The 24,810-nt window shown below is 47.9% G+C and overlaps 2 protein-coding genes across 3 annotated transcripts; both read left to right on the top strand.

The window, feature by feature from the left end:
• Positions 1 to 193: 193 nt before the first annotated feature.
• Positions 194 to 3,266, top strand: LOC135804508 (NEDD8 ultimate buster 1-like). The gene has a single exon (XM_065318394.1). The coding sequence runs from the start codon at positions 704 to 706 to the stop codon at positions 2,648 to 2,650; it is 1,947 nt and encodes a 648-aa protein (XP_065174466.1). The 5' UTR covers positions 194 to 703; the 3' UTR covers positions 2,651 to 3,266.
• A 666-nt stretch (positions 3,267 to 3,932) lies between these two features.
• LOC135804507 (xylosyl- and glucuronyltransferase LARGE1-like) lies at positions 3,933 to 23,173 on the top strand. 2 transcript variants are annotated; one of them, XM_065318392.1, is made up of 20 exons: positions 3,933 to 4,562; positions 6,265 to 6,583; positions 7,327 to 7,383; positions 10,107 to 10,193; positions 11,210 to 11,271; positions 11,598 to 11,649; positions 12,945 to 13,050; positions 15,480 to 15,634; positions 16,152 to 16,233; positions 16,391 to 16,460; positions 16,900 to 16,975; positions 17,314 to 17,360; positions 17,667 to 17,741; positions 17,898 to 18,012; positions 18,729 to 18,808; positions 19,491 to 19,578; positions 20,160 to 20,188; positions 20,841 to 20,930; positions 21,594 to 21,675; positions 22,390 to 23,173. In XM_065318392.1, the coding sequence occupies exons 1-20, from the start codon at positions 4,327 to 4,329 to the stop codon at positions 22,546 to 22,548; spliced, it is 2,067 nt and encodes a 688-aa protein (XP_065174464.1). In that variant the 5' UTR covers positions 3,933 to 4,326; the 3' UTR covers positions 22,549 to 23,173. The 2 variants fall into 2 exon arrangements, with proteins under 2 accessions (XP_065174464.1, XP_065174465.1); XM_065318393.1 differs by lacking the exon at positions 3,933 to 4,562 and having other exon boundaries at positions 6,484 to 6,587.
• The last annotated feature ends 1,637 nt before the right edge of the window (positions 23,174 to 24,810 follow it).

Raw genomic sequence — 24,810 nt, 5'->3', positions numbered from 1 at the left:
TTTGAATGACGACTGTTTTGTACTGACCATGACCTCATCTCATGAAAATTTTGTTGACATCAATGACATCAAGAGTCCATGGACTCTTGATGACATGTGTAGCTGGCCGGTATACCGGTACCGAATGATCACGAGATACCGATTTTGTACGCACTGCACTGATTCATTTTCTCTCTTGATCTGACTCATCGCCAACTCATAGTCGACAGAATGCACGTGGGTGAGCCATTTCAAATCAGAGATTATCAGTCTATGATCCATTTTTCTTGATGCGAGTAGCATTTTTCAGGCTGTCACAGCCTGTCAGTGTCACTTTGGCCTTTGTGGATGCTAGGCTGCCATTACTAGAGGTCCTTTCTCTAAGTGTATCTCCAAGTAGTTCTACCAGGCAAAAGTAAAGTTGGAAGCTACACGGTTTAGCTGACCTATGCAGTTGTTGGAGGTTCCTGGATCCGATCATCACAAGACTTACATCGTCGACTCATAAAGTAGCATTTGTCGCCACAGCTGGGGTCATTCTGGTTGAGAGCTGACTTTGCTTGTTTGAAGAATTTTAGGAGCGTTTCTTTCGCTGTGCTGAGAATAAGATAAAACGGGTGTTTCCTTTGCAGTATTTGAAGTAGCTGCGCATTCACTGCTGAACTATATTTTGTGTTCTGTGAATACGACTGTGCCAACTCAGTTACTGTACGCACCGACAAGGATGGCTGAGGGTGCAGGTGGACTTCGCGACGTGGTGCGACAGTTACTAAAAGCTGATAACGTGAAGCTGTGGCTGGAGCCGTACACGTCAGAAGATGGCTTTAGCGCTGGCACGTATGACCCTGCAATGGTTGGCCGTTATGCTGAGGTGAGTGGTGCGTCGCAGGCTGATGTAATAGCCATGCTTGAAACGCTGCGGCAACATGCCATATCCAAACTCAGTCAACGGCGTGCAGGCCTGGAGTCTGCATCAAAGGTAGAGGTTGGCGAGCAGCTCACGGTGCAGGTTCGTCGTGAAGCCGAAGCCGAGGTGCAGGTACTTAATGTTACGGCGTCTCTGGACAAGCCTGGTGCCCATCTGCACGGACTTGTGGCAAAGGCAGCGTCTCTTCGTGTCGGTTCATTTCGCATTGTTCATTGTGGCCAGGTTGTCGATGACGTAAAGCTGCTACGTGAGCAAGGTGTATGTGCAGGTTCAGTCTTGATGACACTGCCAATATCAGCCGAGGAACAGCGGGAGATCAGCGAGATAGCCGCGGCGCATGGTGCTTCTCGTGTTCGCAATGTAGCCTCGTCACTGGCCGGCCGAGAGGACGATGGCGTGGGCCCGTACGTGGACATCTGTGACCAGCAGGGTCGGCCGATTGACTTACCCTCGGCCGAGCGCCGTGCCCTGACACTGGCTCTAACGTTACACCAGAAAGGGAGGGCCATGCTGCGGCGAGCTTCATCTGACAATGATCTCCGGCAGGCGCTGGCCGTTCTGGTTGAGGGCGATCGTGAGTTTTCCCAGTGCAGTGCCAAGATACTGTCACTAGTGGATAACTATGCCGTTCTGTGCTTGGACATATGCTGGTGCCAGCTGCTACTGCGAGAAACGGGTGCACTGCCGGAGGCTGAGCATCGTCTCGCCAACTGTGAGACAACGCTGCGGAAGACGTATGGTAAGAACATGGAGCGGCTGGCCTTGCACAAGCAGGGCAATGTAGGCGCAGAGAAGCTGCTTCTTGGGCGACTTCACTTGCTGCAGGCTGTTGTGGCTCACTTCACAGGCCGGCCCAACTCCGCCAGAGAGCTGGTAGAGCAATCCAAGACGGAGCTGAGCAGCTTGCAAGTCAGCTCAGAACAGCTGGGCATTCTGATGTCCATGTCTGGATGTAGCGAGCAATCTGCACGCATTGCTCTGCGTGCCTGTGGCCATGACATACAGCGCGCTGCTCTCAGTCTCATGGAAAAGGCCGAGATGAGGAAGCAGAGCGAGCTGCTGGTTGCCGAGCAATCGGCTAATCGCAAGCGCGCACGCGCTCTGGGACGCATTGCGAATGGTAGTGCCTGCGTCAACGTGGACATGTATGACAAGCTCTGTAGCATGGGCTTCCCGCCTATCCTGTGCAAGCTGGCTCTGCGCCAGTGTAATAACAATATGTCTGCGAGCCTTATTGCTTTGCAGGAGAGTCGTGACACACTAGAGGCAGCTGCTCTTGATGAGTATCGACAGCAGCTGCAGCACATTGACCATGATGCACAGGCAGACGCTGAGGATGGCCTCGTCCAGCAGGGCTTAGCCATGGGCTTCGACGAGTCTGTTCTCCGTGCTGGTCTGCGGCTTTACGACATGCAGCTGCAGCCACTGATCGATCATCTCCTTTCCACCGGTGGGATTCTCGACGAATGCCATTCTGATGGGGTGTCTCAGGCGAATGGCGTCGTGTGGGACTCTGCCGGTGCCGAGCTGGCTAGAGCCCTACAGCTGGATCCGGAAATAGTAAAGGCGGTCGGGAAGAAGGGTCCACGCAAAAGGTCCCATGAGGAGGACGAGTTGGCAAAGGCAATCAAGAACGATCTGGTTCCGGACTTAGAAGGAGAAGGAGATGAATATCTGGACAGTACGCTTGAAAAGGAGTTTGAACTTCTTGAGGAGTACAGGACAATGATCTACTCCATTTAGTTCATTTAGTTTTCCACTTGCACACTTTCGTCGCCATATATCTCAGCCAGAATACCAGCACTAGGGACGTATTAGCTTCAGCTGTACTACTTGTTTCCATCGCTTCCCAGACTTCGTGCATATTTTTTACTGGAAGCTTCGTGCTGGAAACAGACCTCCAAATATTTTCTCCCTAACTAACAAAATCACTGTTGACTAGACCATAGGACGTGCATTTATTCGACTTAATTTGGTGCCATTTTTAATGCGAAAGCACTGCACTCGTGCATAAAATTATTATGACACTGGCCAGAGTGAATCATGTACATACTGTTGATGCTTCACTGAGTAGATCTACCAGCAATATTATAATCAATATATAATGATGGACCCCTTTTGGGTTGGTTTAGGATTCTATAGTGTAGAGTTATTTTTTATTGTCATGTCGTTTGGTCTAGTTAGGCATCGGGCCATTTTACTGGTGTTTACTAGGGTACAGTTTCTATGCAGTAGTAGCGCATGCGGTTTCTTGTCAAGCGTTCAATCTTACACTTCAATGGAGTGTTCTATTTATTACCGATTTTGGGTTGTCCTGTTTGCTTTGATCTCAAGTTGTACATAATTAACGTTACTGCAATGTGCTGTAGTTCTTGTTTTCCAAACAATGTGTTTGGAGAGCCTCCGTCTAGTTAGGGAGTAGCCAGCCGCTTGTGCCGGTGCCTACGAGTACTTGGGTGAATGTGAATTTACTCCCCTTTCTAGTTATGGGCAGTGCTCTGTCACAACCTGCCCGGATTAGGGCAATGCTACTGTATCGGCGTCTCCCCATGTCCGTGGTGTGTGTGTGTGTGTGTGTGTGTGTGTGTGTGTGTGTGTGTGTGTGTGTGTGTATTTTGTACTGTAGACTGCGTGAGTGCGTGAAAGAGATAGTGATGTGCTCATCGGAGATACATTGTGCCTACTAATCAGTACTAGTAGTCTACTATGACTACAAATTGCGAGTCTAGCACCGTGAATAGTCAAAGCAATGCATTATCAATGTCAATGAGGTTATGATTATAATTATACATGACTTTACAGACTACAGTACAGGTATTTGCCTCTGTTGTTGTGTGTATCATGGCATACTAGTACCCGTGCATGTGTAGGCCTTAGCACCACTGTGACCAGTGTCCCATAGTCTATAGACTCTACAAAGTACAATGACTACATAGTCATTGTATGTGACCACACACAAACCCTAGCACTAGTGCTGATGCCCAAACTGGACCGAAGCCTCTTTCAAGGAGGTAGGTGATCATGATTCATGGTGATAAAATAAGGCCTAAATCTTCCTTACAATCATGTTTTTCGCCAGCTACAACATCGGGCCGGGTGAAAATAATGTTTCTTCAGTGACTGAGTGACTGAGTACATGAGTGTTCAGTTTCTTGTCTTGTCTTGTCAATGAAAATTTACGAACGAAGCCAGTTCCTCCGGCGCGAAAGTTTCGGCAACGGTTTGAACCCTCGAGTATGTTGCGACTGAAGTGAAGTCCTCTTAGTTAGGATGAAACCCGAACAGGGCTTCGTGGAAGTAACGGCCGCGAAGCTACCAATGCCCTGCTAGCCTGGTGTGAACGCTGCAAGACATGACTGGTTGACGTTTTTGAGAAGAATTCTCTGTGGTGCTAGAGAAGAGGGTATGCTGCTGAAGGGATGCTAGTCCGGAGAAGAGAACCTCGCTACTGTTGTGTGTTGGTAGCTTGCTGTTGCGCTGTTGCGCTCCTTTTGATCCTGCGAGCGACAATACGAGTATTGAGCGAAGTGCAATGTTCCGAGTCGGAGTTGAACACACAGCCGGGCAGTCCAGGAGATGTGGTTGTCCTCAAAGGAGAGAAGAACGCCGGCTGGCGGGAGCTTCTCACGGCCACCGCCTTCACTCGCAATTATTGGTAAGAGTGAGTGAGTCGCTCGGTCCGGCTTTCTTCGTTCCTGTATGTTTGCTACGCTCAATGTCTCATTCATTCATTCTCATTCAGTCTACAGCGTTGTGACTTGTGTGGGTCGACTGATTGAGGAAGTCGAACGACACTAGTCCACATTAAATGCGGTTCGGTTTAGTCGAACGGCCAGCCTATCTTATGTGTATGTGTCTGTTCGACCGCCTATCGACCTGCTATAGCATTGACAGTGTCAGCACTCAGTCACACGTGGGTTCATTTACACTAACGTTACGGCTAGTACACAAAATACGTTGAGCTTGGCACAAGGCAAGGGGCGTCAGTCACAGACATCACTATGGACTATGGTATTGACAGTACCCCTCTTTGCCCCAGGTGCCCCAGGTACCAGTGTCTGCTCCAGAGCTGGGTCAACAATTCGGTTGGGGGGTACTTGGACCTGTTTGGAAAAGGAACACCGGGTCACTTGAACACACTGTCACATTCTTCGCCCTCGCCCCCCCCCCCCCCCCCGCAACCCCGATTCCACGTCGGACCCAGCGGAATCTACGAGTCACTTGTGACCCGTTTGGGAATAGTATACATACCGGTTTGGGAATAGTATACATACCGGTTTGGGAATAGTATACATACCGGTTTGGGAATAGTATACATACCGGTTTGGGAATAGTATACATACCAGTTTGGGAATAGTATACATACCGGTTTGGGAATAGTATACATACCGGTTTGGGAATAGTATACATACCGGTTTGGGAATAGTATACATACCGGTTTGGGAATAGTATACATACCGGTTTGGGAATAGTATACATACCGGTTTGGGAATAGTATACATACCGGTTTGGGAATAGTATACATACCGGTTTGGGAATAGTATACATACCGGTTTGGGAATAGTATACATACCGGTTTGGGAATAGTATACATACCGGTTTGGGAATAGTATACATACCGGTTTGGGAATAGTATACATACCGGTTTGGGAATAGTATACATACCGGTTTGGGAATAGTATACATACCGGTTTGGGAATAGTATACATACCGGTTTGGGAATAGTATACATACCGGTTTGGGAATAGTATACATACCGGTATGCTACATATATATGTACAGTCCCTGATATACATGCAGTAGGCTAGCCGCACTTGAACGTACCCGGCTCTGACCCGGCTCTGACCCGGCTCTGACCCGGCTCTGACCCGGCTCTGACCCGGCTCTGACCCGGTTGGATGAGTTTTGCAAAGTACACGTGTACTTTTGAAGTACACGGTTGGTTTGAAACCCTACAGCAGACACTGGGTACCCGGACCGTGAATCAATATGATGCACTGATCTGGGCTCTAGATTTCCAAAATGTTCGGCTCAGCCACCCCCAGAGTCCCCCACGGGTAAATAGTACTTTGAGATGGCTGACCGTAACCACACTAAAATACCTTCCAGTGCCCCTGACTTGCCGGATACGTTTTACGTTTACCAGCGAAAGTGCATACGCAGCCAAGCTGAGGCGATGGAGTGTAATGCTGTATGCATGTGTGTGCATGCGTGTATGCATATGCGCGGTGTGTGTGTGTGTGTGATGTGTGTGTGTGTGTGTGTGTGTGTGTGTGTGTGTGTGTGTGTGTGTGTGTGTGTGGTGTGTTTATAATGTGTGTATGGCATGCTTGTGCCCGTGTCCTATCGTTGTTCAGCGGAGTGAAGAGTTTGTGGCACGGTGGTGACTTTGTCCTGTCGGGTAACATGGTGGTGAGTCAAGTCACGGACCCAATGCAAGTCTCAAGTCTAGGATGGTGGCTAGCCCATGCCAAAGTGGACATGAAGTTTCGCTGCGAATACAGCAGGGAGCGAGCCTGGGACCTTGCAGAGCCCGAGTGGAGGCCTTCCGATCGAGTCTCGCAACCTGACGATGACCGAGGAATTCGGCCTGCAGTGAACTTAGCAGAAGGGATTGCCCGACCGTTGAGTGAGCCGTACTACAGTCAACAAGGTCACCAGCAGACCTGCGCACTTGTGAGTAAGCCACTATGACTAAGGGGCCATCACGAAACGAAAAAAAGTTTAGTTAGGACCCTCCCCCCCCCCCTCCTGAACGAAAAATAGATTAACTTGACAGCTGGAATGCATTGATGTCTTACATTTCAATATTTTTCCAAAACAAAAACTCTACTTGACTCACCCACCCATAAACGAAACTTTTTTCTTTCGTGTAAAAGATCGATAAGCCTTGCCTAAGCCTTGTAAATTATACGGTTTTCAAGTCAAGGATCGGGGCACAGTGGCAAGCAGTGCTAATAATGGGGGGGGGGGGGTGAAAATGAAAAGGGGGGGGGGGGGGGGGCTGGGGAAGTGAACAAAGAGCACGTCAATGTCCTGGGTATTACATGTACGGTGAAGCCGAAGAGTTTTTGGTAATGGTCATCTTTGCAACGCTGTTTATACGGTGGTGGGTGTGCCGTACAAGATGCAGTTTTCTCACAATGGTCCCGACTGAGATGTACTTCAGTACAGTGCAGCATTGCTATCTGATTCATGAGTTGTATGTTGTATGTGTAAAGTTTAAATCATTCTCAAGATAATGTGCATCGCCGTAAATGGTAAACATGGTAGGTCTACCATCTATGGCAATGAACGCTTGTACAGTGCTGTTTACGTTGAAGCATTGGTGTCACACGTGGCTGCTGTTTGCTGCCTGAATTCTTCTTTACTGTGTGTATCATTTCTTTACTCACCGTTTGTCTTGTGTTCCGGTTTAGATCATGGCCAACACATGCAGTCCGAATAGGATACATGCCTACTATCAGTACATTGGGGTGAGTGGCTCTGTGCTGCTACTATGCGAGCTAGTGTTCAGTTCAAGCTGACACTGCCACGTCTGATGAATTGGAAGTTCGGAACCCTGTACGGATGATGCATACTTCAGGTAGAAGTTGAATATGTGGTATCATCAAGTCAATGTGATGATTAGGTATACAGGTGGAATCCTGATAATTCGAACCTCAAAATGCCAGGAAAACACTTCTAATTATCCGGACATTCTAATTATCCAAACATGAACCGACAACACAATACATGTATGTATGTCAAAATGCTCGCAGGGTCACGCAGAGTTGTGCTATGGACCTTAGACACAGATTTCACAGATACTGAACTGACCGGCACAGCCTGCTCATGCAAACTGAACGGACCAGTACAATGTACTGTGAACTTCGAATTACACTTTGCTAACTTCGAATTATCAGCACAAATCCCACACATTTTCTATGTAAGTGGAATCCGTGGGACTTCTAGTTAACCGGACATATCCAGTTCGAGGTTCGAATTATCAGAAATTTTTATGTGGGAATCGTGTTGATAGAAATCGGTCCTGGAAAAACTTCTAATTAAGCGGTATGTTCGAATTAAAGGGGAAGTTAAGGCAAAAATCAAAATTTCACCAGTTGTAGTCTTCGGGGTGCTGAGTCGAATGGTCGTGGTCCGAGGAAGCTGAGACGCTCCCTTCCTACTTTAATCCCAATCGAACTCGCGCACTTCCACCGAAACTGGGTGACTGCGCCCTACTAGATGGGGACTTGTATGCAAAATGTCACTAAAAGCGCCATTTTGTTCTTATAAAAGCATGGATGACCGCGAATGGCCCATATGTTGTAGTCTTTTGGACGCCGAGTCGATTGGCTTTGGTCCGAAAAGGCTGCGATGCAGCGTTCCTCCTTTATTCCCAATCGAACATGGTTGAACAAGTGGTCACGTGCTCCTGCGTACACCAGTCACCTGATCACCGTGCCTGCAGGGTACAACTTACTAGCCTGTTTGACCTTTTTTGGGTGCAGTCCTGTCACTCGAGTTGAACTCGAGTTGAACCTTGGTGTGAAAGTTTTCGCCTGCTGGCATGGTGACCAGGTGATTTGGGCACCCAGGAGCACGTGACCGCTTGTTCAACCATGTTCGATTGGGAATAAAGGAGGAATGCTGCATCGCAGCCTTTTCGGACCAAAACCAGTCGACTCAGCGTCCAAAAGACTACAACATATGGGCCAATCGCGGTCATCCGTGCTTTTATAAGAACGAAATGGCGCTTTTAGTGACATTTTGCATACAAATCCCCATCTAGTAGGGCGCAGTCACCCAGTTTCAGTGGAAGTGCGCGAGTTCGATTGGGATTCAAGTAGGAAGGGAGCGTCTCAGCTTTCTCGGACCAAGACCATTCGACTCAGCACCCCGAAGACTACAACTGGTGACATTTTGATTTTTGCCTTAACTTCCCCTTTAAAGGGGAAGTTAAGGCAAAAATTAAAATTTCACCAGTTGTAGCCTTCGGGGTGCTGAGTCGAATGGTCGTGGTCCGAGGAAGCTGAGACGCTCCCTTCCTACTTGAATCCCAATCGAACTCGCGTACTTCCACCGAAACTGGGTGACTGCGCCCTACTAGATGGGGATTTGTATGCAAATTGTCACTAAAAGCGCCATTTCGTTCTTATAAAAGCACGGATGACCGCGATTGGCCCATATGTTGTAGTCTTTTGGACGCTGAGTCGACTGGTTTTGGTCCGAAAAGGCTGCGATGCAGCGTTCCTCCTTTATTCCCAATCGAACATGGTTGAACAAGCGGTCACGTGCTCCTGCGTACACCAGTCAGCTGGTCACCGTGCCTGCAGGGTACAACTTACTAGCCTGTTTCACCTTTTTTGGGTGCAGTCCTGTCACTCGAGTTGAACTCGAGTTGAACCTTGGTGTGAAAGTTGTCGCCTGCTGGCATGGTGACCAGGTGATTTGGGCACCCAGGAGCACGTGACCGCTTGTTCAACCAAGTTCGATTGGGAATAAAGGAGGAACGCTGCATCGCAGCCTTTCCGGACCAAAACCAGTCGACTGAGCGTCCAAAAGAGTACAACATATGGGCCAATCGCGGTCATCCGTGCTTTTATAAGAACGAAATGGCGCTTTTAGTGACATTTTGCATACAAATCCCCATCTAGTAGGGCGCAGTCACCCAGTTTCGGTGGAAGTGCGCGAGTTCGATTGGGATTCAAGTAGGAAGGGAGCGTCTTAGCTTTCTCGGACCAAGACCATTCGACTCAGCACCCTGAAGACTACAACTGGTGAAATTTTAATTTTTTGGCTTAACTTCCCCTGTAAGTCATATTCGAATTATCAGGATTCCACCTGTATTGAAATAGAAAAATGCAACGAAGGACTGAGAGAGGACGACTCGTCAAGAAACTACCCAGGAAAGCCGGACTGAACAGCAACAAGAGACAAGCACTGTCGATTATGCGGGGCACGGAGTACACACATGCATGCATAGTGAGTAGTATGCTGTAAGGTCGATGCAAGGAGATGTAGTACCATAATAAGAAACATGAGAGTGCAAATATGTACGATGTACACGGGTACACCACAGAATACACATGCATAAATTAATAAGGAGTAGGGTGATCTCGCGATTTGCGACACCCTGCTGGGAACCTCGCTCTCGAGCAGGCATTGCCCGCACTAAGCAGAGTGTTCTCTGTTCCGTTGGGTGTTTTTTGTCCAGGTAAAGGAGGATTTCGATGGTGCAACCCATTATCAGCTCTCACTCCTGGCCAGCACAATTCATGCAACACGACATCCTGCCGCTGAGGTTAGATTCCCACCTGCATGACGGATGCAACTTGTCTTTTCAATTATTCAATGCCGTCTGATTGACCTTCAAATGCAAATCAGACTTAGAATCTTCCAAGTTGGAAGGCTGCTGGAGTGCGCATCCAAGATGTGCTAGAGCTGATTGCCAGTTATGTGTAGAACGTCAGTACCTTTGTTCAGTGTCGTGCAATGTTATCGCACAAGCTGATTGTAAAGTAACTCGTGGTGTTAGTGTATATAATAGCGTGACTTGTAGCTCTTTGGTCCTCATTCAAGTTTCTTCTAGTAGATGCTGGTAGCTCCATGGTTGCAGATGGGCATGCCATCACGAAGAACATGTCAAGTATACTTTGGTTACTTGAACTGAGTATATGAAGCATCTTAGTCTATAAAGAACAGAAGCCTTATATACTAATGTTGTGATGCAGCAGCAGGGGTGGGGGCAGCAGCAGGGGTGGGGGCAGCAGCAGCAGGGGTGGGGGCAGCAGCAGCAGGGGTGGGGGCAGCAGCAGCAGGGGTGGGGGCAGCAGCAGCAGGGGTGGGGGCAGCAGCAGCAGCAGGGGTGGGGGCAGCAGCAGCAGGGGTGGGGGCAGCAGCAGCAGGGGTGGGGGCAGCAGCAGCAGGGGTGGGGCAGCAGCAGCAGGGGTGGGGGCAGCAGCAGCAGGGGTGGGGCAGCAGCAGCAGGGGTGGGGGCAGCAGCAGCAGGGGTGGGGGCAGCAGCAGCAGGGGTGGGGGCAGCAGCAGCAGGGGTGGGGGCAGCAGCAGCAGGGGTGGGGGCAGCAGCAGCAGGGGTGGGGGCAGCAACAGCAGGGGTGGGGGCAGCAGCAGCAGGGGTGGGGGCAGCAGCAGCAGGGGTGGGGGCAGCAGCAGCAGGGGCGGGGGCAGCAGCAAGGGGGGGGGCAGCAGCAAGGGGGGGGGGGACTTCGTCAGTTTCTTTAAAACATCATCTGACAGCAATGGTAGCCAACCTCCCGTAACAAAAAAAGTGTCTTGTTGTTGCGTGCACTTCACTAGGATCATTTGCTCGGGATGCTCGCTCTGGCTCTATTTGCTGATGGCACCCAAGTATCTAAGAAGTAAGTTCTACCTGAGTGAAACCGATAGTGATCCTCAGTTTGCGATGGCAGGTGAGTACTCAGGCTTGAGGCATAGCTGATATTGTGATGAGTACTCAGGCTTGAGGCATAGCTGATATTGGGCTGAAAGTCTTGGCTTGTGAGTTTTGTCTTTGGATATGCACAAGCTGAACTGTGGTGAATTTCTGCGATAGCTGACTTGCCACGGAATGGGGCAGCATGCGACAGGCAGTTTTTGGTCGCAAGCATTGCAAGTTGCACATCGCATCCTTGAGAGTTCTTTTGTGCTGCTACATAACATGCTTATTGTTCTTTCTCCCCTGCAGATTACACATTGAAGAAGGCACATATGCATACACTAAATTCACAGCGATCATGGTAAGCTTCGTGTTACATTTATTTTTCTCTCATGTGTTGTCTTTTACAGCTACCGTACTCGCGCAATTAGAGCCCTCTCTTGTCTACGAGGGCTAGTGAAAAATAACACCCTTGTTTCTCGAATAGTGCCCTCCCCCCCTCATCTTGTAACCAAGCTCATGTGCAAGTTTGCCAGAACTTTGCAGCCTAGAGAGGGTGTGTGGGCAGGCGTGTGTTAACCGCCATATTGCCAGGTGTGTCTTTACCACCATATTTATCAACCATAAGTTTGGTGTTGTTTGGCTAATGTTCTTGTCCATGCCATTGCGCTGGGGGTTTCAGGATCAAATTCGCAGTTCTTATTTAGTCACGATAGTTTACAGTAAGCTTTAGGCTCTGTTTTTCCTTGCTTTCTTTGTTTTATGCTTGGCGATGTAAATGTTCAAGTCCTGCTTGGAAGCGGAAGGATTTTTTCCAGCTGTGCTGCGACCCACAATTAATTGGGAGCTCGTGGCCTGGCACGAGGAGAACATGGATGCAGTGAATGGGATTTTCGGTCTTTGACCACTTGCTGGTGAGCTGATCTACTCACCTCCCACCGATTTAGGAGCTGCATCTGCGCCTTGATCCTTGAAGGGTGGTGGCGTTCCTGCGGATGCGGAAAACTCGGTTTCCAGCCGAGTCTCACGCGAACCGTGAATTTTTTTAATTTTTAAAAAATGTAAATGTACCAGCATTGAGCATAATTATAGTGCCCTCTCTTGAATAGTGCCCGGTCTTAAATAGTGCACCATCTGTGGTGAACTTTGAAAAATACTGCACCAGGGGCACTATTCGCGCGAGTACGGTATGTCTTCTCCGAATGGTCAGTGCCCCTGACATTGCTCGAAGTTAGCGCACACTCCATTATGTACTTATGTGAGGGCATTGGTTTGCTATAAAATAGAGTGGCTGTAGTGTACCAGTGCTGGGCCCAGACGTTAGGTATGAATAATCACCCCGGGGGGGGGGGGGGGGGGGCAGGTCTTCACGAGGCATGGGGCGCTAGCCACAGCAAAGTGATTACAGCAATGGAGGAAATTCTAAGGCTGTGATGGGCAAAGAGGGAAACGACTACAATATTTTATGGGCACCAACAAGATTCATTCATATGCAGGTGTCTGAAGTATCAAGCATTGTGGTTTGTCATGTTTGATGGCCCGGTTTGCCGGACCAGTGGAGATCTGCTGAGTCCGACGCCCCTGGCCGCACGGTTATGAGTGGCACGGAAGGCATGATGCACGAGGACATGTGTCCATTCCCTTCGTTGCTACTAGGTCCTTCCAACCGGAAAGACCGTCTCAGCGTTTCTCCTGATGGTGGGTTGCTATGGATACAGCGGTCACATGAGCATCAGCAATGTGGCAGTTCGGGCAATTGTGGGTGAGTAACCGTGGTGTGTATCTGCTGCTTGCACATTTCTTAGTGTCAGCGATGGCTCGGAACCTGTGTCATATGTTGTAAGGCTGGGATTGTTTGGTCCAGTCCAGATCCATAGTATCCACTCCTGTCCTCATAGCTAGCAACCCATGTCATCACGTACATTGAAAATCAACATATTTTTGCGAATCGGTCTTTTGTTCAGCATCACTTTTCAACGAGGACGAAGCAAAGTCGGCCGAACGAAGCCTAGTGGAAGAGAATCATCCCCGCCACTTCACCATCACGATACTGACATAGATACGAGACGAAACAACTAAAAATTCACAAGAAAACTGTACGCCCGCCACAGCCCTGACTTCAGTCTGAGAATTTTCTATTACTTCAAGTACATTCAAAATGTACCGTGGGAGCACTCAAAAATCAGCTACAGATGTACCTTTGTCGCTCTCTACCCTTTTCTGGAGGCACGGAAGTCGTCTCTCCACTTTCAAACCGGGAACAAGACATACCGCAAAGTTCACTGCAAACGCCCACCCCAGCGGGTCCATACTATTTTCGTCTTTTTCAGGTTAATAGCATTGTACAAAACCGTCATGAAGGTTGAATGCGTGCGAAAACGACTGTGATGCCTACAAACTGCCTATGTCTTACCAGGAGGCTCTGCTAAAGCGATTTTCATTATCTTGCATCAAAGAAAAAACGTCTGTCGAGACTTCCTTCCATTCGATAAATGAGTCGTCTTCGCATCAGTTCATTCTCCCTGTGGTAATGCCGTAGAATCTATCTGGTTTTCGAATCGTGCAATTTCTGAAGTGCCACGATAAACGCAACGGGGACTCACCAAAATTATAGGATTGTTCTGATGAAGCGTCACTCAACGACTTGACCTGTTGCAGTATTGCAGTTGCAAGGAGAACAGGAAGGCTGTCACAGAAGCTACAGCTACAAAGTCGCTGCTAACTTGTTGAAAACTCTGAAGTACTCGAGAAGGACCCTCGCCTTTGCGCGATTTGGAAATGATGGCTTGAAACACCGTCAGAAGTGTATTTGGTTCCTGCAATGCTATGTTCTTCGCTACCTTGTTATTCGGAAGAAACTACCGTTTTTGGATTTGCGAAATAAAACAACCAACATAATCGTCACTATGAGCTAGCTCAGTCGAAGCTAGTGCCCAAAGAGATTTTGAAACCAGGAAAGTGGACATCGTGCATTAGGCCCATGAACTTTGCAGGTGTCTTTGTCGAGCCGGACCCCATCACAGGGGAATTAGAACTGGCAGAATGGGGCGTTGATTGCAGCTTTCGGAATATCTCGCTCTCAAATTCAGACCTAGTAATAACCCAAATTGGATCCAGCTTTGAGACAGCTTGCCCCACGTATGGTATCGAAGAGGTCATCGATATTGGGAAGAGAGGCTCGCATCTTCACAGTAATATTCTCCAGTCACCCCGGCACCAGCGTCAGAGAACCGTCCGCTTTCTAGACAAAGAAGACGGGCATTCCATATGGTGATCTGCCGAGCTCTATGAAGCCGTGTTTCAGCAAATTCTCCAGCTGTTTTTGTAGTTCCTCAATGTTTGATTGTAACAAACAGTACGAAGTTTGGGAGGGTGACTTACCATCGCTTTCGTGATAATTCTCCCACTCGGCGGCAGGTTCCTTGGTAGTTCCTGAGGGAAACTGGTACCATGCGCATTGAGAGCCTGCTCTAGTTCGCTACGCTGCTGCTTGGCCACCATTATTTTCATTTCCTTTCTAGCATCTTCGTGGAAATCCCTTTCGATCTTCACTATTATACATTCAGCGCCTTCCGCGCCTGCTTGATGCTCATGAATTCGGCGGGGCTGCCTTCTTCCATCTCTACCGAGGGAGGGTGTTTGCCAGACAGCCATGTGACCATCAGACTACGACCTCCTTCCCCGATCGGACAGTGTGACACGGTTGTTGGTGAAGTCCCCATCCGGGTTAGTTCGAGACAGCCATGGCTTGCCCAGTAGTACATCATATTCCTTCAAGAGTGTAACCATGAGCTGCTCCCAGTCACGGTTCCGGTTCCACGGAGCAGTTGTCTTCGCCCATCAGCCATCATCAGCAGAATTCGACTCTGGCTCTCAGAACTGACTGGACTGCTACAGATTGCTTCAGAGCAAATGCTCAGTTGCAGCACTTCACCCTCTGTGCTACCAAGTGGTGTGCAGTGTAGATCACATTGACCACACGTACTCTTAAGTTGCTTGAAACTGGTAACGGTGAGAATAGGGACTGCAAGTCGGTTCATGTAGTGTCAGTCGGCAAATCGGGGATGGGAACCAAGCAGGTATTATGCAGCTTGAGCTAAGGTCACAATAAGGCCCTGGTCTAGGATTGCAGTGTTGATTGGTTTTGCTATTTCTGTTGCTTGTTGCCATGAACACCATGCTGCCTGTCAGCTGGATATGTTGTCAAGGCCCTGCGGTCACAGAGCAGATGGCAAAGCTCATACGTACCCGCTACCTGTCCGCCAGTTCTGCACTCGTTCATTCCAGCGAAGAGTCAAGAAACCGAGTTGCGGCAGTGGACGTTGTACACACCGGTGACACAGGTGGTAAGAACTTTGCCGGCATTCTAATTGATGTGAACATCGGGTGTCAGTTGGTTGTGTCGAAACTTGGTGAGGGTAGTGTGGGGGGTTGACCCATGAGATCCACCCATGTTCATGTCAGGTGTTTGTTTCACTCTATAAGCCAGAGAAGACAGTTACAGATAAAGGCCAACCTTGCCCTTATGCAGGTGCCTGGCGAAACTTCTGGGATCCCAGATGTCCTTCAGCCCAACGAACCGACTCCATTTTACATGTAGTAGCAAGAGTGAAGGGTGTGGCCGGAGAGATGTTTAGCAATTGCATGTGAAGTGTCGGCTTCCTTTTCGTTTAATAGTCTTGCATTCTCAGTGCGTGTCAAGGTACAGCCAGGTTTTTGTGCACCTACTAGAGATGTGGACGGCACTAGGGTCTTGAAAAATGGGAAAACATCTGCTGTCGAGTTGTAACATATCAATAGAAATGTATCATTGATAACTGCATCCAGTTAGGTACCTCTTGCTGTCACTGTCACTGTCCGTAGAGCCCGGAGACCGTGACACTGGTGACACAGGCATCGCTGGATCGTATCGACGTCGTGCAACGTACTATGCAGCACTGGCATGGTAAGCGAGCACTGATGTGTAGGATTCGGTCAAGTGCATGTTTGGCTGCAGCAGATGGAGAAACATGTTTGTTCGCCCACCTCCTAGAATCTGAGCTCCAACACTTGTGATTGGCCTTCTCAACCTGGGTTCTTGCCTGTTCTGTATTTTCGCGTAGGTCCAGTGTCTTTGGTTCTGTACGTTCCCAACACATCAACCCTTAGCGAACCGGACCTGGAGTGGAAAAAGTTAGCAGCATGCCTTTCTTACACCGGGTTGAAACTTGTTTTATGCGTGATCAGTGTACAGTAGACCTCTAGCAAGATACGTACATGCAGGCCTGGCGTATTTCACCTTGCTTTCATCTTGGACCATATTTCTTTGTTCTCAACTGATGAAGAAGCCACCCTTTCTTCGTGTTGAACTGACGGGGTCCACACTGAAAAGAAGAGCAGCACTGACTACCTTCACGTTTGAGTAGATGTGGATCGACATGAGTAGATTGCTGTGTTGTAACATGCTTCATGCGCCTGTAGTGCATCCTTATACTCTTGTAGAGGTGCAAAGTACATGTAGTAGAGGGAAAATGTTCAGCAAAAGATGCCATGAGCCTGTCATAGGAGCAATATTGGTTCATAAAGCTTGATTCTATTCATTTGTTGTCCTCTCTGTGTGTGCTTGATGCAGGATTTATGTCAAGAAGAAACTGCAGAGCATTGCGATCATCACAATGTGCTCTGTTCGGATTGTCTTTGGGCAGTCGGTACGGTCCAATCATGGCGGCTTGGAAGTCCAGTGCTGTTCAGTTGGTAGTGGTGGTGAATGTGATTGGGGTCATTCTGGGTGGGAGTGGGGGGGGGGGGGGGGGGGCAGATGGGGGTTGGGGGTCAGACCGGGGGGGGGGGGGGGGGGGAGTCAGACTGGGACAGGGGATGTATTTTGTTCTTTTCAGTTATGTTCGATGAGCCTATTAACAGTTGCTTGTTGCAGCATAATTATGTGATTTTCAATACATACCGTGTGGTTTTTAAAGTCCTTTTTCTTACAATGCTGAGTTAGTCCTCGCTGTGCTCTGCCTGTGCTGAATTGAATGTTCCATAGGCGGGCGAAGAATATCCAATCAACGAGCTGAGAAATATTGCCATCAGGTACGCCGCGGTAGGGCCCTGTTCCATGTTCCATGTTAGCCACATGCATCGCTGGTCTTGGTGCACGCCTGGTACATTGCGCACCAGAGGCACTGCCTGAGATTATCCTCCCTGGTGCCGTTAGTCTAGTATCCAGCACACAGTGTCTGCGTCTCTGCCAGTCTTGCTCTTAAAAGTTCTTGCCTTTCTAGCGGAGACCAGACCATGAACATTGATTGTATGATGAAGTAGGGCGAGCACACTGGCAGGATGCCAACGTCATTCTAAGTGTGATACAGCTGTTTATGTTGTTCGTTTTCTGTACAGACACTCTCCAACAGAGACTATTTTCTTGCTGGATGCCGATTTCGTCCCATCGCCAAACTTTAACAGGACATTCTGGTATGCCGCAATACATGGGTGTGTACTTTTAAAAGTGGAAGAGATACTCGCCGCATTTGATCATTTTTTGCATTCTTATTCAGAGCATTGGATGGCTGTCCACGTGTAGAAGGCTGTGCTTGTATTTGACATGCTGTATGTGTTGTTGGTATGCAGGGCATCAGTCTCATCATGGTTCAACAGCAGTGAGTACAAGTCAAGTCTAGTGCAGAATCGTCTGGACAAAACTGCGTTTGTTGTTCCGGCGTTTGAGTTTGATACGCCACCCAGGGTAAGCAAGTGAAGAAGTACCTCTAACGTAGTAATGAAGCTACCTGTACCGTAAAGTACTGCCAGAGCGTCCCACCATCTCATCCTTTCGTGGTCGTATTGTGGAGGTGGTCTGCTGTCTGTAGGTCATACGACATGAACCTTGTACACATATTGCACGTTTTGCAGTCAATCCGTACCTTCGAGCGGACACAAGCTCCACACAAAAACCTGCCAAGTGTGACCTTAGTACACTAAGATTCTCACATCGTACAAACTTCGTTGCACTCTGCCATACGATCTTCCTTCCTCTGGGTGTAAAATCAAGGTGGGACGCTCTCGCGGGACGGGACGCTCCGGCGGTACTTTACGATACATGTATATGCTCCGCATGCTGCACATTCCAGAGTTGCCTGTTGTTAGTATTCGAGGAATGGAACCCGACATCTACTTAAGTAAGGGCAGCGACCCAACTTACTTTCAAGGGCACAGTGAACAGGATAATCACGGCGAAAGCCGGCAGATCGCCAGCATATGTTATCCCTTATAATGCAGGAGATGTAGTGCCGGTGTTGCGAAATTCTTTTTGCACCCTCCGCCTCCCAGTGTATTCACAAAAGGAGTACACTATCTCTGCACGATGTTTCATTCGATTACATTGGAAGATTTTATCTTTGTTCCATTTCCGTTTTACATGCTGTTCTTATTCCGATTTTTCACGTATTTTCATGCCTGCAGGAGGATGTGTCTGTTCCAATGTCGAAGCAGGAGCTTGTGAAGCTGGTACAAGAGCCTGGAAGCAACTTTGAACCGTTCAATATCCACATCATATGTGCATGAACATCAGTTACTCCCTGTGTGTGTATATGTGTGTGTATGTATGTATGTGTGTGTGTGTGTGTGTGTGTGTGTGTGTGTGTGTGTGTGTGTGTGTGTGTATACATGCGTGTGTGGGTGTATGCAGGGTTCTAGCAAGGAAAATGTAGGGGCAGGGTTAGGGAAAACAAACAGTTCATACACCTTTTCTATGTTCCACTACAGTATTGCAGTGTTGCCTTGTCTCAAAATATACAACATACGGGTACATGCACAGAGCAGTCGGAATGATCAATTTGTGGCCGTATTTTCGCTGTGTGAACTGAAAAAAAACACAAAAATCTGAAAATGGGTAGGGTGGTGTGCTATCAGAGGGAGGGGGGGGGGGGGAGGGGGGGGCATCAGCGTGAGGGGTAGGGGATCAGAGTGAGTGGTAGGGGGGGGGGGGGGGGCTGCCCCCACTCCCTACCCCCTTTGGCTGGAACCCTGAGTGTATGTGTACGTGTCCGTGATGTGTACATGGCTACTTGTTCACACGATGCTTCTGGCAATACATCACATACCACAGTGCACACCACAGTACATACACGCGGAAAATCTGCACAGCACCTGCTTGAGAAAGCTTGTGCTGATGCATTGAAATATCTAAAGACCTCCTTAACAGCTGTGCGGTCGATGTTCACAGTACCACAACGCCCCTCTGTCGCACAAGCCAGTTGACTACCCAGTCTGGTACATGGCAAGTGAACCATATACAATCACAACATACCAGGTGAGTGGAAAGAGCAAATCCAGCACAGCCAAACCTAAAAGGGGACCTAAACAGAGACCAAAACAGTACACGTAGCTTCCAAAATTGTTTTCCTCGACGTCACGGACATCCGCCATTAAAATGGATATTACAGTGTACTGGCATGCTGGTCAGTCTCCTGAAATCTTGAAAAATAATAAAATCATTACGCGTGCCATAGCATTGTATTTGAGTGCACACGCTTGCAGCAAGCAGGCATCTTCCTAGACTGATTTTTGTATGACATGACTTTGCTTTGTAAAGTACAGGACAAGTGAATAGCGCCGTACCGACACATTTCATAATTCTACAAGTACAATTCTAAACTGAGGTCAATGCTTGTGCCCAAATGTCACCAGGCACCACATAGGTACCATACGTTAGACTTTGTTCAATCGGTGAACTTCTTGATAGAGTTTTAGAGTACGTTGAACTTTTGGTCATATCATCACCCAGTGATAAGTAGCAATAACAATGGTGATGCTGTTTGGTTGAATACCATGTTTTCTGTGCCATTTTTTGGGTATTGTGTATCCTCTTCTTCACATTCTCTTTGTGCACAGGATAAATTTGAGCCATACCTGGTACTGAGGTGAGTGTCGCCGCTCTCGCATGCTCATTCCCTTTTGGTCCGTCTGGTCCTTCTAGGTCAAGGTATCCACACATTCTTGCCTACAGAGAGACAGAACCCCACGCGGTGAGGTCCGCTCTGAAATATTATCAAGATGTAGATTGCAGTTTGATTGTTTGCCAGATGTTGCGGCATTCAAGATGCTGATGCGTAGTTGCATTGGTATTTGTCTGATAGCTGTTATACGTTACAGCTTGTGTTACACACAGGTTCCGACCGCCGTTACTGTAACAGTGTTGAAACATTGTCTGGTGATTGTTCTTTGTCAGTTTAGACTCACAAGAAATAACTTGCCCTACATTTTGCCAATGGTGTGTATTGGAAGTGTTACAGACAGCTCTATCTAGCGGCACATTCGGCTCATTTTCTCCACCTTTTCCAGAGCCCTATATGCTTAATCTTTGGGACATAGCCTGTGACTTGAATATTGAACTGCTGTTTTGAAAGGCTGAAGTAGAAGACAGCAGCTATCATTAGATAGGGAACTAGCAGTCTAGAACTTGGCTGATGTGAAGCTTTGAGTTCACAGACAGTATGTACGATTTGTAAGCTGGGGGTCTTTTGTTGTTGCTACTGGTCTTGATGCTGCTTTCAACTATTGCATTGACAACAGGAAGACACAAGCAATGCCAGCGTATGACGAATCCTTCCGTAGCTACGGCATGAATAAAGTGTCTCACACGATTGAGCTGTCCGTTGCTGGGTAAGTCTGTCACACTCTGTGATGATCAACTTTTATGATTGACAACTTTACGGTTCATCCTGATCCATTCCAATGGGTGGCCCTGCTGGCTTTTGAAAGCCCGATTTTGTCCGAATTGAGGCTAGTAAACTAATGCGAAAAGCTGGGTTTGGGATCAACATCTCCATATACTTTGCCATGGTAGACCTGTAATATTTTCATTAAACCAGATATCTACATGGTATGATTTTGCATTTATCATAGCAGACCAGTTTCACGTGCACGTGTTAAGCTAAAAACTTCATTTCAGCTGCAACTGTGTATACCATTGAACTTTCAGGCTCATAATGAACCTGTTGATGAGGGGTCTGTCATGTATGACATCAGTCCGGATATGTGCCGTGACTTCAAGCTGTGACTTACAGTATTTGGGTGGAATTCAGTGATTAGAATGAACACAGCTGGATGATAACAGACACAGCGAACAGTGAACAACAGTGAACAGTGAACAACAGTGAACATGTATGTGTCTGGATGGAATCCTAGAATATGTATCTGTCTTTTTATAATCATGACTGCAATACTTGCACATGATCAAAGTTCAACGGACAGGAATGTTTGGCATTTCTCTCTTATGCCCCGTCACCGTCATCCCATGTCGTAATATGACTTTTCTGAAACCAGGTACCAGTTTGTTGTGTTGCCGAACGCCTGGGCAGTGCACCTCCCTCATCACGAATCCGCTTCTTCAAAGAAGTTCATGCAGGTTAGTGGTGGGATGATGATGTGTTGGTGCCAGGCTCCGGGGCGATTCCAGTGCACTTGCCCTAGCATGTACAGGTATCAGGTCTGCAGTTGGCCAAACATGAAGCTGATGTCTGGTTCTACAAGCTCATTCGGGCAGACTAATACACCGTTCTGCAGCTGACACCTTTTTGAATTTCCATTCGTGTGTCTTTTTTGGTCAGTACTTATGCATGGTGTCAGTACTTATGCATGGTGTCAGTACTTATGCATGGTGTCAGTACGTATGCATGGTGAAGAGAAACAGCTGATGGCTACAGGTTATCTTGATTTGTGCTCTCAATTGCACTGCCATGCGTTCTGCTCAAGCAGTGCATGGTATGCTTATCTCTTCACCACCCTTTCACAGCCCCTTGCAGCAAATCCGGGGTGTCTTGTTCTCCTGGCGTGAAGATGCCATTAGGAAAACTTAGTATGTTGGAGCAAGATGGAGTGTCTTGGAATAGGGGCACTTGAAACCATGTTATCCACTCACTTCCGGCAAGCCCTTGACATCATTATCACCTTTTAGCACTAAGCTAAATGGTGGTGTTTTCAAGTGCTCTGCTCGCGAAAGTGACTAACTGCACTGCAAAGGAAACTTGATATTTACCTACATTGCGTAACTAACTTTCTTCATCTGGCGTCTTCTTGTTCAGTGAATGTTTTCTGCACTCTTTTTCCATGCATGTCCCAGGACCCATATGAAAGGCTCAAGAATCGTCTGGTGCGTTTCCAGTTCATTCTGGCGCTGCAGCACAAGTACAACCTGACCCAGTGTGTTACAGCTGCAGCCTCTGCTTCTGTTACTGGTCTTCAGCATGATGGTGATATTAGCAATCCTGGTTCAAGCTAGCCGGTTCTGTGATTGGACAAGGCAAATACACTTGGTCAGTGGCGCAGAGACGCTGAGGCCTAGAACAACATCCGTGAATAGGTGCCAATGTCAGCTTACCGTTGAACCTGGCTCATCGTGACTAGCAAAACGGTTGCGTCCGCGACTGCAAGGGGAAGTATTCGTGAAAAGGGCGCTTAACATACCCTGAATTGCACGAGTTTTAACCTCGGTTGCCAGCTCCGCACAGCTGTCGGTGAGAACTTTGGAACAGCATCAGTCCAAGACGAGCCATTTTCATTTTTCACCTGTGTTTGTTATTGGGTGTACTGGGCGTGCAATGCACAAGATCAACATCACCTTCCCACATCACTATCCTCTACCCCACTCGGAGACGAGGGATTGAGGATCTTTTTACCAGATGGGAGGCAGTCTTTGGCTATGCTCACCTCAAACTCGAACATTCAAGAAACGCAATTCACGACAGTAACTTGATCTGACCTCGACTGGAAGCTATAAAAAATAGATATAGACATATTCTCAAGCTTCAAGACCGTCATCATATTCCTATTAAACCCAGAATTATGGCATGCACCAGACGCAATACGTCCCAATAATATTAGCATTAACATACTGCAATCACCGATTCCTTTGACTCGCTTGGCCTCGTTATCCAGGGGAGAACAGGTACAGCAACCCTTGTTATCCAGGGGAGAGGTACAGCAAGCCTTGTTTTCCAGGTGAGAACAGGTACTAGTACAGAAAAGCCACAGCAAAACGCAAGGCTTTCCTGTTTGCCCTGAGCATGGATGATGTACAACGGCTGCAGGACTGTCCAGTGGGTGGATGACTCTAGTGACGACATGTACTTGTCAAAAGTATTACTATAATTCACCTGGTGATGCCAGCATGAAAATTCAGTAGGATGGCATGCAGCTTTCAGCTTGCTCATCACTGAGTTAGTGAAATGTGCTGGTGTGAATAAGGCCACTGGCCACAGAGTACATGACTTGCGACGGTGGAGTTATCCACTTTTTGCAATGATGATGGGATGACGGCTACACCTTAGCTCAGTGGTTAGAGCATCGCTGGCCTCAACTAGCGGCGAAGGTCCCTGGTTCGAATCCTGGTGGCGATGGTCAATTTTTCTTCAGACTTTTCCCTCAAACCAGTGAATGATGATGGTCATCGATTGGATATTATACTGAATGGCTGGGCCAGTTGAGGTGTGATCACTGATTCCTAAATTGCTCAGCTGTAAACACGAAGCTGTAGGCAGCCCCCAGCCGAATCTAGAAGTAGAATTATTTGGGAAATCTGAACTGGGTCTGCACTAATTAATATTAATAATAGCGAGTGTGCAGATTCGTGACTGCTTTGCAAACCCATAAAATGCACTTTGACTAGCTATCCTTCCCCTTCGGGAACTGAATTAGGCTTTCAAGAATGAAATATGTGTGATCTGTGTTTTCAAGTCTCTTTCTTGTGCAAGAATGAAGCCCTATAGACCAAGGTGTGGTCCTGGGGCCTGTCCGGGCTGTGATGAATATTGACTTTGCCCTGTGCGGGGTGCCCTGTGGCATAGCCTGCAGACTGTACATGTACTCGAATGTGTTACCCTTCAAAGAACCTATCTCCTGACTTAGTGGATCAAAAAAAAAAAACGAACAGTAGCCAAAGGCAATGAGAACAATCTACAGTACATGTATCAGACTCTCCGCGCTGATCATTAGCTTCAGTTACAGCAACTCATTATTATAATCTGGACTTGAAGTATTTCAAAGTTGGAAAGAACTCACTGCTGGGTAACTTTGGACTTCAATCGCGGCGACAGAGTGTAAAAGACTAGTGACTCATATCAGTCTATGAGAGAAAGTGTGCAGGTGCTATCTGGCCTGGCCTGGCAATAACCACAAATGCTGCAATTGATGCCTGGCCGTGAGAGTGCAGGGATTATTTTTGTACCATGTTTTCTAGCGTGGGACGAAGTGTACTGCACAACACTTAAAGATTTACAGGATTACCAAAGACGTCTCAGTTTCCTGTGCTTTAAATATTAGTGGAGTGGACATCGTATGAAATGACGAAACATATCCCCCCATTCAGACTTTGCGCCGTCGGGAGTGATTAGTGTTCCTTCCGCTGCTAAAAGTAGAGACAAGATACACAGGGCAAGAACTTGGTCCAAAGTTCACAACAGCCACGCGTGCATGTACGCCTACTGACACCATTTTCGCGTGTCATGTTCTAACATTCGCGCCCTGAGGACGGCCATGCGAATGC

The sequence above is a fragment of the Sycon ciliatum genome, chromosome 1, assembly GCF_964019385.1.
Source record: "Sycon ciliatum chromosome 1, ocSycCili1.1, whole genome shotgun sequence".
NCBI classification, from domain to species: Eukaryota; Metazoa; Porifera; class Calcarea; order Leucosolenida; family Sycettidae; genus Sycon; species Sycon ciliatum.
The sequence above is the reverse complement of the archived record's forward strand: the minus strand, read 5'-3'. Positions and strand labels throughout refer to the sequence as shown.